Raw genomic sequence first — 20,795 nt, forward strand, 5'->3', positions numbered from 1 at the left:
CACTAAAATTAACAAACCAAAACAAAATTAACAACAAAACAAAACAATTAAATAGCGGGTATGTCCACCTCTTGCAGCGACGACTGCTCGCAATCTGTTTAGCATCTAATCAGGCGCGGATCCAAGGAGGATCAATGGGGTCAATTGCCCCCTCCTTGAGACTTCGCCTGGTGTCGCCTTTTTTTTAAGAAAGAGATAATTACGATTGAAAATAAATAGTGAGTTTTGTGTCCTGTTGACAACTGAATACCGGAATGAAACATAAAACAGAATTCCTTCTCCAAAGTACGTGTTCTCGGTCTTGCTGTATGGTGTCGAGTCTTAGACTGTGAATAAAATCGATCTACTTACCTAAATCGCCTTGAGGTTTTCAAAATTTGGTTCTATAGAAGAATTTTAAAAGTATCTTGGGTGAAGAAGATTCGAAACTCCACAATACTAGAACGTCTCAGCAAGACTACTGAGATTATAGTAGGCATCAAGAAGAGAAAAGTGGAGTATTTTGGACATGTAATGAGAAGTTTCAAATATAGGCTGCTACAAAATATTATGCAAGTGAAAATAGAAGGCAAACGCAGTCCAGGACGAAAAAGCACTTCGTGGTTGATTTAGGGTGGCAGTGAATAAAATTAAGATAGCTATGATAGTAACCAACGTTACCATGTACCAAGGACATGGTACATGAAGAAAAATAAAGTAACAGCCCATACCGAAAAATAATCCTACGTACGCGAGTGACGAGAAATTTTTTATTTCATTGCCATCTCCTTGCAAGGTTGCTGGATCCGCCGTTGCATCTCATAAAGTGTGTTATCCTTGCCTGGGGAATAGCCTGATATTCCTCTACCAGGGCCATAACTGTGCCAAATTTTCTGGAGGCCTAGGATGACGGCGAATAGCTTTTTTTAAATTCATCTCAAAAATGCTCCATCGGAATGAGATCTGGGCTGCATGCGGGCCATTCTAATCTTATCAATCCAACCTCTATTTTATGAATCAATCAGTGTTTTTATTTACAAAAACTTGTACAGCTCTTACAAGACAAGAGATATTCGGATAATTCAAAAAGCAAAATTTTAGCGATGCATCCGGGATAATTTATGATAGAACTATGAAACTAAATCAGCTATTCCATTTTTCCACAGAATTTTTTAAAGTTCGGAGAAAATACAACGCTTCCATTCACCCCTGTATAATGCCATGCAAGCAAAATTTTTTTGTTACCGGAATAATAGCAAACGATATCAATACATGTACCTACACACTGGTGCAAGAATCTTGAAAATCGGAGCACAAATAATAAAGTTATAAACAGTCAAACTTAATCAAAAATTTTGGGTGGCGGAATTTTGTGCCGGTGAATGTATACAGCGGGCACGTAAAGTTTGGAATAAATTCATTTTCTCAAAAATGTACGATTTTGGAAATAAATCCTGAAACAGGTCAATTTTTATTTTTAAATTACGACTTTTTGGCATATATATTATACTAGCGACGTCACCGATCTGGGCGTAATGACGTCATCGATAATTTTTTAAATGAAATTAGGGATCGTGTGATAGCTCATTTGAAAGGAAATTCAATTCTCTATTCAGTAATATAAACATTAACATAATTATTTATACAGGGTGTCCAAAAAAAATTTTTTTGAATTAAATTTATTGACAAAAAGAATGATGTGTGTAATTTATTTAATTCGAAATACATTTTACGGCTATCAGAAAACAGGAAAAAATGTTTATTTGGCAAATAAATGTTCTTTTTTGCTTAAATTCAATATTAAAGCAGCCACTCACCAGCCTCGGTGACAGTTTGAACATTTAATTTAAGCGAAAAGCCATGAATATTTTAAAATAAACATTTTTTTCTGTTTTCTGAGAGCAGTAAAATGTATTTTGAATTAAATAAATTACATACACTCTTCTTTTTGTCAATAAATTTAATAAAAAATTTTTTTTTGGACAACCTGTATAAATAATTATGTTAATGTTTATATTACTGAATAGAGAATTGAAATACCTTTCAAATGAGCTATCACACGACCCCTATTCTCATTAAAAAAATCATCGACGACGTCATCACGCCTAGATGGGTGACGTCACTAGATAGTATGATATCTATGCCAAAAAGTCGTAATTTAAAAATAAAAATTGACCTGTTTCGGGATTTTTTCCAAAATCGTCCATTCTCGAGAAAATGAATTTATTCCAACCTTTACGTGCTCACTGTATAATATTAGCTTGATCAATTTTGTTTTCGACTTGTATCAGACAGCATACTAATTCTGGCTATTGTAATTTTATTATCTAATTTTGCTGTACCGAAGACCTGATGATGCTTTGAATATTATAGAAAGCGAGACCGATCGCCTGTGGTAATATAAAAGTGAATTTGAGTCAGTCTATCCCTTTATTTCATTTTTCAATACTTAAAAATAAAATGTTTTATGCTCTTCATTACTGATTTGTTTTTTTTTAAGTGGAATCCAAAACATCTGTGAAATTAATTAAATACAAAATTTATTCTGATATACTTACTTAAACGGAGGATTATTGTAACAGTAAGGGCAGAATACGAAGCTCTTTCCTTTGTTCCCCATAGTCCAACATAATAACTCAAAATCATCCAGTGGACACTTCAATTCTTTAAATAATTTAATAGTTCCATTTTGGGGAAGACTGTAAGTTTCATCACATTGTGGACAGTGCAACCTCGCCGGTTTTGCCTGAATGTATTTCATATATCTTCGACACTTACCGCATCTAGAACAGTACTGTATTTATAATTTAACCAATAGAGACCACTTACTACAGGGTGGAACTGGAATAAATCTATTTCTGCCCTTGCTGTAAAAAATTATAAGAAACGCTGAGAACCGTCGATTTTTATACGTTAGTGTGCGCTTTTTAAATATAAATTTAAATGTACAGGGTCATTCACGCAAGCATATCATAGGCCATCATCTTTATTTTTAAAAGACCCTGTATATTTTTATAGTTTTTAAAATCTCCTTTACAACCTGATCTTAACAAACCATATTGGGTCTGTTACGAATAATACAAGGTGAAACTTTAAAAGTATGTATAATTTTCGTCAAGAATCCCAATATATTGATACATACTTAGATTTGTACATATCGTTTGTTGAGATCCGGTTGTTAAGCAGCTTTTAAAAATATAAAAATATACAGGGTGTTCCATTAAAAATAAAGCGTATGGACTATTCTAGGCTTACGTGAATCACCCTGTATATTTAAATGTATATTTTAAAAGCGTACATCTACATATAAAAATCGGCGGGTCTCGGCGTTTTTTATAATTTCTTAAAACAATGACAGAAATAATTTCATTCCATAAATGAGTGCCACCCTGTATATAGATAAAGACTAGAACTTTAAACAGTTTCCAAAAAAGTTTATAACAATTGAAATTAGAAATAATGCAATATATGTACACTCAGGTGCAAAAAAAATCGATATACGCCTATTTTATAGAGAAGAAGACCCATTTTTGGAGATGCCACATATAAATTATGCATATATTTAAGAAGGAACATTAAATGTAAATAAGAAACAATTTGGCATATAAAATTATTTTTTTATCAAAACATATGGAATTATTCGAAAATTGCAAAGTAGCTTTATTGATAAAAAATAGTTATAACAAAATAATGTGTAGAAAAAGTTCGGCCCTGAGCGACCTACCGAATGGCGTGTTTATTTCTGGTCTCGACAAAATTGCAAATTTTGTGTAGAAAAAGTAATAGTTCATTTATAAATAGTTAAGTGACAATTTTAGTAGATACCAGTAAGTGAATTGATCGTATTATTTTTGTTTAATATAACGTAATAAACCAGTTTTGGCTAATTCTTATTTAATCACATCAATAAAGTTCGATATAAGGTACAATTTATTCCACTTTTGTTACTGATTTAAATACCTTCTTAATTACTGGGTAGGTCCGTATCAGTTTTGAACACATGTCTCGTATTAAAATTAAAAATGGAACCTAATATTCGGAGTCTCTCTGACTCGCAACATGTACAACAATACCAATAAAACCTATTCATCAGCCACTTCTACACCTTTCCCGTCCAAGTTTCAAGCGATTGTCTTCAGCGCCTTAGAAAATACGAAGCTGTAAGATTACTTAATTCCGTTGGGCAATCTAATTCAACCAAAAAATATTATATTTTCGTCTCGATTATCGAACAATCGGATATGTATGTACCTTTCAAGCAAACAACTGGTGGACGAATTTATGCAAAAGCATGGAAAAATAAAAATCGGGAATAATACTGTACAAGCTAGAAGACTGATTTCTCCAGTCGAACGTATCGTTTCATCAAACGTATGTCCCAATATACCACACAGTTTGTTAATTGATTATTTACAAAAAATAGGACTAAATCTTCTCTCCCCAGTCACTTTTCTAAAAATCAGTTCCAATCTTCCTGAATACAATCATATTTTGAGCTTCAGAAGACAAATATACGTTAGTCCTCACAATATCTCCTTACCCTACTCATTTACTTTAGACTTCGATAATACAACACAAATTTTCTTATCTCAAGATACTATGGCCTGTTATACCTGCAAAAAGTCTGGACACATCGCCACAAATTGTCCCGATAAAATGGTAACAGTCAACCTATCTCTTGTTCCTTACCCGAAACTATGCCTCAACCTACAGCTACATTCCTATCTAACGAACAAATTCCTATCGAAGAAAGTCAACAAATAATCTGAATAATCCTAATATAGAAGAAAATCAAAAAGTTAGCAACATGGACAGCTCTATAGCCATTAATGTCGACCTTCAGTCGAAACGTAGTATCAATGAGGTTCTCACTTCTCCAGAAACAAGTCATACAGAAAAACCCTTTACTGTACCTTCATCTAAACCTAAAGCCAAGAAGATTAAAAGCAACGAGGAGCATGTAGCAACAAAATCATCAAAATCGTATAACCTTGAACCTGCCAAAAAATTTATCGAAAATCATTCACCCGCATTTGTCCTCAATTTTGACCAACTGAATCTTCTTATAAGCAATATTAGTGGCGCGCAAAATCCTATTGATATAATTATTCAAGATTTTACTTCCGACCTAATGCGATTACACGATATGTTAACTGAAATTTATGCACAATTGAAAGACAGATCATCCAAAACGTTTTATCACCACTCTCAGAAAGAAAATCCTATGGCACTTGGGTAATGAGGTCTCTGAATCCGAGGGCGAGTCATCTCAGAGTAACCAGTAAACTTATATTTCCACATAATATTTATGTGGATATAATTGGAATTGCAGGCAACGAAAAAGCTGACCAGTGCGCGAGTGAAATTGCCGTATGTGCCGATATAGAAAAAGATGAGTGTCGAAATACCGCGAGTGATATAAAATTTACTGTTAACCATTTGACAATATTGTAAAATTTCTAAAATTCATAGGAATATTTTATAAAATTTAACTTTGTATACTGTAGCCGCAGCTAATCACCATTAAGGAGGATGCAGCTGAATTTTCTAAATAAAACAAAATAATGTGTATGTCATTTGTTGAAACTAGAGCAAATTTTAACAAAATGAAAACAGTGCTCTGCACCAGAGATTTGAAGTTAGAGCTAATGGTAAGGTTGACTATACTAAATTTACAATCAAGATGCAGTAGAAATAAACAAACCAAGTCACGTTAAATGCTACTGCCCGAATCATGATTTACAATGTACATACATTGTAAATCCCAGATCAGGATTTCCAAAGTTTATACATTGTAAATTATGATTCGGGAGTGCTCCTAGTAGCATTTAACGTGCCTTGGTTTGTTTATGTCTACTGCATCTTGATTATAAATTTAGTTTAAATGCTACGTTTTCTCAACTTTGTTTAATGAAATGGAAGCTTGGACCTTGAATGCGACACCAATGAAAAAACTGGAATCATTCGAGTTGTGGGTGTATAGAAGAATTCTGAAAATATCATGGACAGAACACGTCACAAACAAAGATGTTCTGAGAAAAAGAAATGAAAGTCTTACATACAATTAAAACCAGAAAATTGGAGTATCTCAGAGATACAGGTGGAGAGAGATACAACTTGCTTCAACTCATTATGCAGGGAGAGATCCAAAGAAAAAGAAGTATAGAGAGATGTAGAATATCATGGCTGCCCAACCTGACAGAATGGTACGGATGTAAAGCAAATGAACTTTTTCGAGCAGCCTTCTCTAAAATCCGAACAGCTATGATGATTGCCGACCTCCATCGCGGAGATTGCACTTGAAGAAGAAGATTTCCTCCTCGGGCTATAATAACAGTCTAGGTTTTCATCCAACAGTCACGTTTCTTGTTTATTTATTACCTTCATTCTTGTTTATTTATTACCTTCCCATTTCTTGTTTATTTATTACCTTCATTCTGTTTTATAGATATTTTAATATATTCGTAGGTATTCGTATTCTATTGTAAATGTGGACAATATGTTTTTCTTATCTGTACCAATGTAATTTTTGTTTTAGTCTCCAGGAATAAAGTTTACGTGTGCTTTTGTTATCTAAAGTGTGTTATGTTGTATATAAATGACATATTATACTTTTGTACATTTCATGTCCGAGTGATTTAGATAACGTACACTAGGTAAATCTACACACATCAAAATGGTCTAGGAGACAAAGTAATCAAAGAATAATTATTAAAGGGTAATTTGACAATTTATTTGTAGTGCAGCCGATATGTGAAACAATTGTGAATTTAATGATAGAAGTATATAATTTTGACCACATATACCACACATATAAAGGTTCAAATTTAGATATGAGGCCATCTCAGATTTTGCCTTTTACAAAAATGGCGAACATTCAAAATGGCGACTATACATATGTGACTAATAGCACGATAACTTTTGAACGAGACGTCAGATTTCAACCAAATTTGGTATATATATGTTCTCTTTTTGATGTATAAGAACGAGGTCTTAAACCGGAAGAATCGGTTTACCAGAAGTTGTTTTTTCTGGTTTTTATGTAAAAATATTTTGTTTTTTTTTTCAATTCTTTCACCCTGTATGTATTAATTTTTCAAAAAGTTAATACAGCCATTGAAAAGAGCGTAAAAATATTTTTTAGGAAATATTTTGAACTTTTTAGTTATATTAATTACCATTTAATAAATGCATAACGTATCTTCACATGAACCTATGTGCGGCAGATTCGTGCAAATATTATAAGAATTATTGTGCATTTAATGGTAGAAGCATATAATTTGGACCACATATACTACACATATGAAGGTTCAAATTTAGATATAAGGCCATCTCAGTTTTGTTCCTTTTACAAAAATGGCGGGCATTGAAAATGGCGTCTATACATATGTGACTAATAGCACGATAACTTTTGAACGAAACGTCAGATTTCAACCAAATTTGGTATATAGGTTCTCTTTTTGTTGTATAACATCGAGGTCTTAAACCGGAAGAATCGGTTTACCAGAAGTTGTGTTTTCCTGGTTTTATGTAAAAATATTTTGTTTTTTTTTTACAATTCTTTCACCCAGCCATTGAAAAGAGCGTAAAAATACTTTTTAGGAAATATTTTGAACTTTTTAGTTATGATAATTACCATTTAATAAATGCATAACGTATCTTCACATGAACCTATGTGCGGCAGATTCGTGCAAATATAAGAATTATTGTGCATTTAATGGTAGAAGCATATAATTTGGACCACATATACTACACATATGAAGGTTCAAATTTAGATATAAGGCCATCTCAGCTTTTGTTCCTTTTACAAAAATGGCGGGCATTCAAAATGGCGACTATACATATGTGACTAATAGCACGATAACTTTTGAACGAGACGTCAGCTTTCAACCAAATTTGGTATATAGGTTCTTTTTTTGATGAGTAAGATCGAGGTCTTGAACGGGAAGAATGGGTATACCAGAAGTTGTGTTTTTACTGTTTTTTTTTTATGTAAAAATGTGTTGTTCTTTTTCAATACTTTCAACCTGTATATATAAATTTTTCAAAAAAGTATTACCGCCGTTGAAAAGAGTGTAAAACTATTTTTTAGAAAATATTTTGAACTTTTTAGTTATGTTAATTATCATTTAATAAATGCTTAACGTATGTTCACATGTACCTATGGGCGGCAGATTCATTTTGAATGGCCGCCATTTTTGTAAAAGACAAAATCTGAGATGGCCTCATATCTAAATTTGAATCTTTGTATGTGTAGTATGCGTGGTCCAAATTATATGCTTCTACCATTAAAGGCACAATAATTCTTATATTATTCTTTGCACGAATCTGCCGCACAGAGGTACCTACATGTGAAGACACGTTATGAATTTATTAAATGATAATTAATATAACTAGAGTTAAAAACATTTCCTAAAAAATAATTTTACGCTCTTTTCAACGCCGGTATTACCTTTTTGAAAAATTAATATATACAGGGTGAAAGAATTGAAAAAATAAACAACATATTTTTATAAATAAATCATGAAAAACACAACATCTGGTAAACCGATTCTTCCGGGTTAAGAGTTCGATCTTATACATCAAAAAAAGAACCTTTATATTCTTGTTCTCATGATCATTTTTCAGTGCGTCATTAATTATGACGTCATATACTGTATTGGGTGTGTCGAGACTTATTTCATGTAATTATTGACGAATCTGACAGACGCCACAATCGTACTTAGCCATAGGTGAAAAGCTTGTGGAATTAAACTAATTAGTAATTTAGTAGATTTGATTTTTACACAATATGTTAACATGTAGGTATTTTTTATAAAGGGGAATAAAATTAACAAGTAAACAATATTGTTAATTAAATTTATAAATATGGAAACATTAAAAAATGACACAAAACTGTCCATAAACTCTGTTTTTATCTTCTTCTCTAGGTGCTGTCTCCGCTTCAAAAGTTAGCAATCATCAGAGAGATCTTTATTTCTGAAACAGCGGCTCTAAATAATTCATTATTATTACATCCAAACCAGTTCCTAAGGTTCTTCAGCCATGAGTTACGTCTCCTTACTATGGATCTTTTTCTTGCAAAATGACCTGGAGTATTAGATATACATCTCTCATCACATGTCCCATATATCTCAGTTTTCTTCTTATTTGTTAGTTCTCGTTCCTTATTCGTAAGTCTCATTACCTCCACGTTGGCTATTCTATCTACTCATGAGATATTTAACACTCTTCGGTACAAATCGAATGTCTCTAGTCTCCTCACGCCCATAGACTAACTTTTAACGAACTAAATTCTAAACCAAAACACAAAATAATGCACAAAGACGTTGTGAAACACAAGTGAAGTCGAATTCGAAATTTCAAAATGACAGGTACACAAAATACTGACCTGAATAATAACCGTCACTTGACTCTTTGACACTTCTAAAAAATGGCCAAAATGGACGAAGTTTTTGTCAAATGTTCGTAATACGTGTATTTGATTGGCTAGAAAAAACGCGCATTCTAAATATCAACGAATCAAAGGTAGGTTAGGAATAGACATCTTATGTATATAACCATTGTAATGCTGCATTATTTTTGTGTTTAATCACGGAGCTATTCTTGTTCTCATGATCATTTTTCAGTGCGTCACAGTTTTTCGATTTCTCTCTAATGCATTAAGTTAGATGAGACGGAAAAAGCGGTAGCTCCGTGATTAAACACAAAAATAATGCAGCATTAGAATGGTTATATACATAAGATGTCTATTCCTAACCTACGTTTGATTCGTTGATATTTAGAATGCGCGTTTTTTCTAGCCAATCAAATACACGTATTACGAACATTTGACGAAAACTTCGTCCATTTTGGCCATTTTTTAGAAGTGTCAAAGAGTCAAGTGACGGTTATTATTCAGGTCAGTATTTTGTGTACCTGTCATTTTGAAATTTCGAATTCGACTTCCCTTGTGTTTCACAACGTCTTTGTGCATTTTTTTGTGTTTTGGTTTAGAATTTAGTTCGTTAAAAGTTAGTCATTGGCGTGAGGAGACTAGAGACATTTGAGATGTACCGAAGAGTGCTAAATATCTCATGAGTAGATAGAATAGCCAAGGTGGAGGTAATGAGACTTACGCATAAGGAACGAGAAGAACTAACAAATAAGAAGAAAACTGAGATATATGGGACATGTGATGAGAGATGTATATCTAATACTCCAGGTCATTATGCAAGAAAAAGATCTATAGTAAGGAGACGTAACTCATGGCTGAAGAACCTTAGGAACTGGTTTGGATGTAATAACAATGAATTATTTAGAGCCGCGGTTTCAGAAATAAAGATCGCTCTGATGACTGCCAACTTTTGAAGCGGAGACAGCACCTAGAGAAGGAGATAAAAACACAATTAATGGATAGTTTTGTGTCATTTTTTAATGTTTCCATATTTATAAATTTAATTAACAATATTGTTTACTTTTTAATTTTATTCCCCTTTATAAAAAATACCTACATGTTAACATATTGTGTAAAAACCAAATATACTAAATTACTAATTAGTTTAATTCCACCAGCTTTTCACCTATGGCTAAGTACGATTCTAGCATCTGTCAGATTCGTCAATAATTACATGAAATAAGTCTCGACACACCCAATACAGTATATGACGTCATAATTAATGACGCACTGAAAAATGATCATGAGAACAAGAATACCGCTTTTTCCGTCTCATCTAACTTAATGCATTAGAGAGAAATAGAAAAACTGTGACGCACTGAAAAATGATCATGAGAACAAGAATACCAAGTTTGGTTGAAATCGGACTCTGCGTTCAAAAGTTATCGTGCTATTAGTCACATATGTATAGTCGCTATTTTGAATGCCGCCTTTTTTGTAAAAGGTAAAATATGAGATGGCCTCATATCTAAATTTGAACCTTTGTATGTGTAGTATATATGTGGTCCAAATTATATGCTTCTACCATTAAATGCACAATAATTCATATAATATTTGCACGAACCTGCCGCACATAGGTACATGTGAAGATAAGTTATGCATTTATTACATGGTAATTAACATGACTAAAAAGATCAAAATATTTCTTAAAAAAATTTTTTTCTCTTTTTTCAATGCCGGTATCACCTTTTTGAAAAAATAATATATACAGGGCGAAAGAATTGAAAAAAAAAACAACATATTTTTACATAAAAAATCAGGAAAAACACAACTTCTGGTAAACCGATTCTTCCGGTTCGGGAACTCGATCTTATACATCAGAAAAAGAACCAATATACCAAATTTGGTTGAAGTCGGACTTTTCGTTTAAAGGTTATCGTGCTATTAGTCACATATGTATCGTCGCCATTTTGAATGCCCGCCATTTTTGTAAAAGGCAAAATCTGAGATGGCCTCATATCTAAATTTGAACCTTTATATGTGTAGTATATGTGATCTAACTTATATGCTTCTATCATTAAATGCACAATTCTTATAATATTTGCACTAATCTGCGCACTATTGGGAATTATTGAAATTTTAACAAATCTGGACGCTGATTGACGATTGTGAATAACACAACAACCGGTGGTTGTATACAGAGGGTTTAAAAAATTGGAAAAAATACTTAAGATGTAGGCGCAAAATTTCGGCTCCAATGCTTTTTAAATGCATTATTTTTTTTCGAATCGTGAGAAAACTAGTAAGTATTTTTGAAAAATTTAAACGCTGAATGAAAGATTACGTTATTACCGAGAGCCGAAAGTCCTTGAAAACTTCTATAACGTTTATTTTAATAAGTTACAGGGGTGAAAAAAAAAGAGAAAATTTAGTGTGATTTTTAATTTCGAATATCTCATTCAAAAGAAACTTTTTGTTTATTCTAAGGGAGTTTCAGTCCTCGGTAATAATGTAATCTTTACATTTTTCAAAAATATTTATTAGTTTTCTCAGGATTCGAAAAAATAGCATTTAAAAAACATTGCAGCCGAAAGTTTGCCCCTAGCCCCTTAAACAAAAAAATCTCAACTAAAATTTAAAAATAAAGTCGTAAGCTCTTGTTAGTAGAGTCTATAACCTCTGTTATTTATGACATCTATACATCGATCTGGCATATTTCTTATCAAACTGTCAATATCGTCTTGCTCAATTTGTTGCCATTGTTCGTGCATACAGTTTGACAGCTCTTCTCTTGTCTGGAACACGAATCCTTGCTGTTGTACACGTCTTTTTGGCATATCCCGTGCTCGATGGGATTCAAGTCAGGGGATTGAGCAGACCAGGTCAATACCGGAATATTGTTCTGTGCTAAAAAAATTCTCACCATTCTTGCAAAATGCGGACGCGCATTGTCGTGCATCAGCACAAAATTTTCACCGAATTGTGCAGCATATGGACGAACAATCCTTCCTATAAAATAGTTGGTTCGTTCGCAAAATGGGTCTGTTGAGTTGTTTTAGGAATGTCGTGAGAACGTAGAAATGTGTGTACCGCTATTTTATTCTGACTCACAGCCCTTGTATAGGTTCTTGTTACATAACTAAATCGACCGTGGTTCCATGCTCAGATGTTCGTTTTTAGCCATCGACTCAAATGACATTAAGGAAAGGCGGTTGACATCCGGTCTCTTTGATTGTGGCTGGACGACATCGGCCATTGTAAAGTGAAGAACTTTGCAAATCCGATTCATCAGCGATAATTCAGCTGAGTTTATGAAAACTCATCGTTATTTGAAGGGCTTGTGCCAGTGACGGATTTAAAGCTAGTAATATTTTGTAAGCTGACGAAAAGTTTTAATTAGTTACTGTGACATAACATCAGCTTGGGACACGTGAGTATTTTAGACGTTTAAACTATAATCAATAGTTTTGGTCATTGTGGTACGCTTGGACTAATGCCCTGTGTCTTTCCTAGGCTGTTTTTCATCACTCGAGGCTAAGGGAAGGTCCTGGTAATAACCCCTATCTGGTGGCCACATAACACCTCAGGTAAATATCTTTAGAGCTATTATTAGGCTTATAGCCTCTCGTATTTCTACTGTCTCACATTGTCCCTACTGACAGTTTTGTTTTCTATCCTTGGTAGGCCTACTTCCTGAGGACACAACTTGGGGACTCCTGGCTGTCCTAGCACCTTTAATAGTAACCAGAGGCACCACAACTGGAACACCCACCACGAGACCGTAAGCAAGAATAGAGATAAGTCGGTACCAATATTAACAATATAACCTCTATTTTTATATATACCATATTTATATCTTATAGTGTGTCTATACCTACCCTCATTGTACACCTGGATATGGCTATAACAGAGTAATTACAGGGTATATATTTATTGTACGTAGTTAATTTCACAGGTAGACTTACAGAAGTAGGTATTTGACACTTCATGGTATAAATTTTTTACATTATATTTGGTAATAGTAATATTAATATAGTATGGTTACTGTACATATCTGATTCTTGCTGAACGTGGGTACATTTAATTCATCAGGGTGTATTGTATGTGATAAGTTAGGGTCCTTTTAAGTCTTTACAGTGTTTTATATCTAATAGTCTGAATAGTTCAATAGTCACTACATTTTTCTAATATGTTGCTTCATTTTCTGTTTTATAGTTTATGTTAAATAAATCTTTGTAGCTATTAGGTTGTTTTAATACTCAGAATTAACCGGGATCCCCCTCTGTGAACCAACTGTAAATCCCTGAGATAAGATAAAGAGAGATTAACTGAACTTTGTATTTTATATTATAGAGTATATTAATGTTCATTTTATTTATTCAGTAACATCTCTCGAGCTTTATTTTGCTGTAACAAACCTATTGAAACTCCAGCCCAAACCATCAAAGTTCCTCCTGGATACCTGTTAACTTCTTGAACTGTTTGCAAGCGAGATGCGTTGCCAGGTGTTCGCCACATCCTCGATCTTCGTGAATCGGGTCATAAACCAAACCGGGATTCATCGGTGAAAAGAATGTTTGCCCATTCTTATCCTTGCCAAATTTAATGTTCTTCAGCCCATTCTAATCTCCTTTGCGATTCCCACGGGGCAAAACTGGAACTCTAATGGGACTTCTAGCGTGAAGATTATCTCCTGCAACCTATTCCTGACAGTTTGAGCAGATACATTATTGCCATGAATGTTTTAGCTCACTTCTTAGCTGGCTAGCAGGAACATTGGGGTTCCTTAATGCCTGAAGGCAAACAAACCTGTCATTACCTGTTGTGTTGCTCTTGTTAAAACAGTGCGTCTTTCCCTTATATCACCAGTTTCTTGAAAATGCTACCATAACGGTCCTACAGTACTTTTGGTAGAATACACAGCTTATGCCACGTCGCGGATGTTCATACTACCCTGTATCACACCAACAGCTCGTAGCTGTGTTTCACGATCAAGATGATTTTTTTTGCATATTAACTTAGTTAAAACCACAATAACAACAAATTCTAACTAGACTTGCAGCAAAAATTGTACTGAATATACTTTTAAGTTGAGTAGATAAACTTTTAAAATAGAGCTTTTCATTCACAGTCATTTGTTTCGAGCTTCTGTCATGTGTCACATAATATTAATATATCTACGTCATACGTTATTGGTATTTTACAATGATACAAACCAAAGACGTATGGCGTAGATATATTAATATTATGTGACACATGACAGAAGCTCGAAACAAATGACAATCGATGAAAAGCCCTATTGATTCTGCATATTTAATAAAAAGATATTAGGATTACTGTCCATTTGAACATTATTGATAGTCTGGCAGATTATCGGAGAATAGGCCATTTTTGGGAAAAGGTATTTACCAGCAATTGTATTGTTGGAATCGAATCTTATGATTGTATATATTAATAATATAGGTATAGTGTTTTTACTACAAAAGCAAGATTACGTAGGTCAAAATTTTTGACGTATGAGCACTGTCAAAACATTAGAATATGACTTTTCATCATGGCCACGTTTATGTCATTACTTGTCAGAGATATTTTTCTTTGTTTTTGTTTACTATGAAAATAATATCTATAATTATTTATTCTAATTAATGATGTCAATTGGTTTTCATTACTTGCCGAAATATATTAATTAGCAACAATATTATCATAGTGTAGGTATAATCATTAAAATACGATTATTTCACGGCTCACAGCATAATTGACCGCAACCAGCAACACTGAACTGTCATTTGCGTTAGAATGTATGAGTAGTGTACGAATGTCTAAAATATTTAACTAAATTTATTATTTTTTGGAATATTGAACTTAAATAATTGTTTTAGAAAATTTATATTATTGATAATAATAAATGTTTTTGGTTATTTAATTAATATAATTCTAAAATTCTCAATGTAATCGCGATTGCGTTTTTTTATAGGGCTTTTCATCGATTGTCATTTGTTTCGAGCTTCTGTCATATGTTGTATAATCTGTGTATAATATTAGTATACACGGATTATACAACATATGACAGAAGCTCGAAACAAATGACTGTGAATGAAAAGCCCTATTAAAATACCATGTGGACGCTTATACAAGATCGGGCAGTTCCGTGTTGGTGTCGTATTTCAGCTGTGTTACACAAATTTCAATTCTAGAGTTGATGTTATGGAATATCATTATTTTCGTTAACATTAACAAATATTTTGACATATGATTAATATATTTCGGAAATGAATGAAATCCGATTGACATCATTAATTAGAATAAAGAATTCTAGATATTATTTTTATAGTAAACAAAAACAAATAAAAATTTCTGACAAGTAATGACATTAACGTGGCCATGATGAAAAGTCACATTCTAATGTTTTGACTGTGCTTTTACGTCAGAAATTTTGACCTACGTAATCTTGCTTTTGTAGTAAAAATACTATATGCAAAGTCCGCAGATAGTGTGCTACTTTTTTATAAACAAAATGACGCCAGAAAATCGTGTTTTTTTTTCAATTTTTGCTGTATAACTCCAAAGATTTTAACTTTACACCAAAAACACCCAAATAAAAATTCACCGTAATTAAATTTTGCATAGAGACGTGTTTTTCCCGATTTACTTCGACGAAAATTTTTCCCGGAAAATTCGGGTTTTTCCAACAAAATCTTTAATTTTCAACTAAAATTTTAGATAAGTAATTGTTTATCAATAATTAAATAACTTGGTAATATAAAAGCTCTTTTCGTATAGATTATATTTCCAGAAGCCGATGGAAATTGAATGAACAGTTTAGCAGCAATTGAATTGTTAATTAAAAATTTACGGTCGCTATAATAACCATAATAATTAAGATACATAAGAATAACTATGATTTTTGTATAAGAAGACACTGTACCTATCTAATTGACTTTACATAATTAAAATTGAACTATTTAAGCGGCCTCAGGAATATTTTAAAATTATAAACCATTTTTTGGCGTATAAACAAATAGAATATTTCGGGAAATATTAAATTAAATTAAATCATGAAAACGGTATTGGAAAAAAAGCGACAGGGCGCTTCTTTCAAAAGAAAAAGCGTTTAATTGTGATGAGTGGTTCCTGAGACAACCAGTCAAAGTTGACCGGCATTTACGGCAAAGATATAAACGATAGGATCATAATTTTCGAACCATCACCTTTTTATTTTTGTCCTCTTTCTCCACACCAATTTTCATATCTTTAAAATACTCATAACAATTATTATTATAATAAATATTATGGATATTACGAGTAAAAATTGCCAAAAATAACAAAATTCCAATCAAAAATTAGGTTGGAGAAAATGTAATCTCAAAGTTCAAAATCGGTATACGTTAAAAAAATGCATTTTCTCGCCTTCTCATGGAGCCTTCATTCTTTTTTTGTTCCCAAGTAACTCGAGTAGAGCCATCTAACTAACGCATTATTAAATGTAAAAGTTGCTTTTGTTTTGTTATAATAAATTATTTTATTTATTATAACAAAAATTTTTAATTTGTTCAAATAAAGATTGTTTAAATAATTATACAGCTTTCAAATAAGAATATTTGTATTTTTAACGTTAAAAGGTACACCTGTAGTAGGTTTATCTAAAAAAGTCTACAACTGGAAGAAATATGTAGTTTTCTTTTCTTATAAATAAATTTAATCTATTATAACAAAACGAAAGCAAGTTTGACTTTTAGTAGAGTCCTTTTCGTGAGAATTTTTCAGTGCGTCACAGTTTTTCGATTTCTTTCTAACGCATTAAATTATACGTGACAGAAAAAAAGGGACGTCTGTCATTACAGACATTTATAACATTTATTCTAGTTATTCTAGTTGACGATAGATGGCGCTATAACCGAAGAAAAAATTTTTTACGAATTATATAATGTATCTACGAATATAATCTGTACAATTTATAAGACTATACAAATCAAAGAAAATACCATTTTATAAATGCAATAAACACAATTTATTTGTTTTTATGCCAAATTGCAAATAAAATGTGACAACTGTCAGATTTAACTAAAATGTCATGTTAGAATAAATGTCATAAATGTATATCATCACGGACTTACCTTTTTTTCTATCATTTGTGACGCACTGAAAAATGCTCATGAAAAGGACTCTAATACGTTAGTTAGATGGCTGTACTCGAGTTACTTAGGAACAAAAAAATAATGAAGAAAATTGCTCCATGAGAAGTCGAGAAAATGCATTTTTTAACGTATATCGAGTTTGAACTTTGAGATTACATTTTCTTCAACCTAATTTTTGATTCGAATTTTGCTATTTTTGGCAATTTTCACTCGTAATATCGATAGTTTTTATTATAATAATATATGTTATGAGTATTTTAAAGATAATAAAATTGATGTGGAGAAAGAGGACAAAAATAAAAAGGTGATGGTTCGAAAATTATGATCCTATTGTTTATATCTTTGCCGTAAATGCCGGTCAACTTTGACCGGTTGTATCTCAGGAACCACTCATCAAAATTAAACGTTTTTTCTTTTAAAAGAAGCGTCCTACCGCTTTTTTTCCAAAACCGTTTGCATGATTTAATTTAATTTAATATTCCCCAAAATATTCTATTTGTTTATAAGCCAAAAAATTGTTTATAATTTTAAAATATTCCTGAGGCCACTTAAATAGTCCAATTTCAATTCGGTAAAGTATATTAGATAGGTACAGTGTCTTTTTATACAAAAATCATAGTTATTCTTATGTATCATAATTATCGTGGTTATTATAGCGACCGTAAATTTTTAATTAACAATTAAATTGTTGCTATACTGTTCATTCAATTTCTATCAACTTCTGGAATTATAATCTATACGAAAGGAGTTTTTATATTACCAAGTTATTTAATTATTGATAAACAATTACTTACCTAAAATTTAAGTTGAAAATTAAAGATTTTGTTGGAAAAACCCGCATTTTCCGGGGAAAATTTTCGTCGAAGTAACACGTCTTTTATTTGGGTGTTTATAGAGCAGAAAATGAAAAAAACACGATTTTCGGGCGCCAATTTGTTTATAAAAAAAGTAGCACACTATCTGCGGACTTTGCATACCTATATTAATAATATTATACAATCATAAGATTCGATTCCAGCAATAAAATTGCTGGTAAATAACTTTTCCTTGTATTTTGCTAATTAGCTCAGAGTATGATAGCACAGTTTTACAACGCAGGTCATTTGTATTGTATGTTGCATTGTATTCGACGTTAATAACTTCGAATACAATGCCACATACAATACAAATGACCTGCGCTGCGTCGTAAAAACTGTGCTATCAATAATTTTCAAACGGAGAATAAGGTCATAAATAATATAAAACAATACCTTGAATGTGCTTTCCCTGACGCACTTAAGGGCGAGAACGTTACTTCGAATAATTGGTCCATACAATCAATATTTTTGACAAAATATTGAAATTTGAGTTTAAATATTTCCACAGTATGTTTAAGAACATCGTGAAAATTTGCTTTACCTACAGCTATTAGATTTAGCTGTTCTTCTACGGCTGATCTCATGGTGGGAAGTACTAGTTCGGCATCTATCTACAAATATAAAGTTCTTAATATCTTTGACTTAAATTATTCCCCAATAAACTTTCGAACAGACTGTGCTTTATGAAACAGTCTATACTTACTACGAATATAACCAAATTTTGTTGAACTAGTATGATACAATTGATCCAAAAGATGGCATAACCCAGATATCCAAAGTGAAAGTTATAAATTGTTCTATATGGTCCACATAATGTTCAGAAAAAGTCACACCATTTTGAGCGTCGGGTTTGGGGGAGAGAGGGGGGAGAAATCGGTAAGTTCGTAGTTTTTTACGTTTTTCGTCAATATTTCTAAAACTATGCGGTTTAGCATGAACAACACCAAAAAGGTTCTGCATTAAATTTAAAATAAAAAAGGCTTTATGCAGAATCCTTCTAAAGTGAACGATTCCAAAGTTACGGAGGTAGTATAGTATAATTGGTCCAAAAAAGGCCTGACCCAGACATCCAAAGTAAAAGTTTTCCTCCAACACTAAATTGTTCTATATGGTCCACATATTGTTTAGTAAAAAGATACACCATTTTGAGCGTCCGGTTTGGGGGGGAGATGGGGGAGGAGTCGGTAAATTAGTAGTTTTTTTACGTTTTTCGTCAGTATTTCTAAAACTATGCTTTAGCGTAATAGGTCTGGATCCCGCGTATGAAAAAAAGTTGATTAATAGCAAGCTGAAAATTTGTTAATAGCTTAAGGGTGTCTAGTCGGACAAACTTTGATATATGGGAACAATGAAACAGGGGAAGTTTTAATTGTGGAACAGGTTAAAAATTTGGAACGGTCAGACCACGAAAACGTCACATGTATTTTGTCCGACAGAACTTCCAATTTATTTGTTACCCTTTCATTAAACTCTCATGCAAAAATCAGACTGCTATTTATCACCTGTCATAATTCCTGTCATTTGACAAGTTCTACGTGTTCCACTCATTAAAATGCCCATTTGGTGATAAATAGCAGTCTGATTTTTGCATTAGAGTTTAATGAAAGGGTAACAAATCAATCTGAAGTTCTGTCGGACAAAATACATGTGACGTTTTCGTGGTATGACCGTTCCAAATTTTTAACCTGTTCCACAATTAAAACTTTCCCTGTTCCAGTGTTCCCATATATCAAAGTTTGTCCGACTAGACACCCTTAAGCTATTAACAAATTTTCAGCTTGCTATTAATCAACTTTTTTTTATACGCGGGATCCAGACCTATAAACAATGTTCTATACAAAAATGTTCTACATAAAATTTAAAACAAAAAAGGTTCTATACATAATTGTTATAAAATCAACTGTTCCAGAGTTACGGAGGGTGAAAAGTGGAGATTTTCGATACTTTTAATTTTTTGGGCAATTGATGACGATTTTGGGTGGTGAGGTTGACGTTTCTTCAAGCGCTTATCACTAACATACCATCGGCCACTGAAATAGCAAATTTTATTTACAAAATACAGTCCTCTTAAAGACAGCTTCTTTCATCAGTAATAATATTATAAATTGCCCAAAAAATATAAAAAGTATCGAAAACTTCACTTTTCACCCTCCGTAACTCTGGAACCGTTGATTTTATAACAATTATGTATAGGACCTTTTTGTTTTAAATTTTATGTAGAACATTTTTGTATAGAACATTGTTTACACTAAAGCATAGTTTTAGAAATATTGACGAAAAACGTAAAAAACTACAATTTGCCGACTTCTCCGCCATCTCCCCTCCAAACCGGACGCTCAAAATGGTGTAACTTTTTACTGAACAATATATGTGGACCTTATATTGTCCTTTTCATGATCATTTTTCAGTGCGTAACAAATGATAGGAAAAAGGGTAAGTCCGTGCTAA

The 20,795-nt window shown here is 32.5% G+C and overlaps 1 protein-coding gene across 1 annotated transcript in view; it reads right to left on the reverse strand.

The window, feature by feature from the left end:
- The window catches only part of LOC114340598 (DNA topoisomerase 3-beta-1), a 303,957-nt gene that overhangs the window by 22,084 nt on the left and 261,078 nt on the right, over positions 1-20,795 (reverse strand). Inside the window, exons 8-9 of the mRNA XM_050650036.1 lie at positions 18,741-18,958; positions 2,538-2,762 (exon numbers count right to left, since the gene is read on the reverse strand). Coding sequence (XP_050505993.1) covers positions 2,538-2,762; positions 18,741-18,958 — 443 coding nt within the window. The remainder of the gene's footprint in view (positions 1-2,537; positions 2,763-18,740; positions 18,959-20,795) is intronic.

This window comes from Diabrotica virgifera, chromosome 5 (genome assembly GCF_917563875.1).
Source record: "Diabrotica virgifera virgifera chromosome 5, PGI_DIABVI_V3a".
Lineage (NCBI taxonomy): Eukaryota > Metazoa > Arthropoda > Insecta > Coleoptera > Chrysomelidae > Diabrotica > Diabrotica virgifera.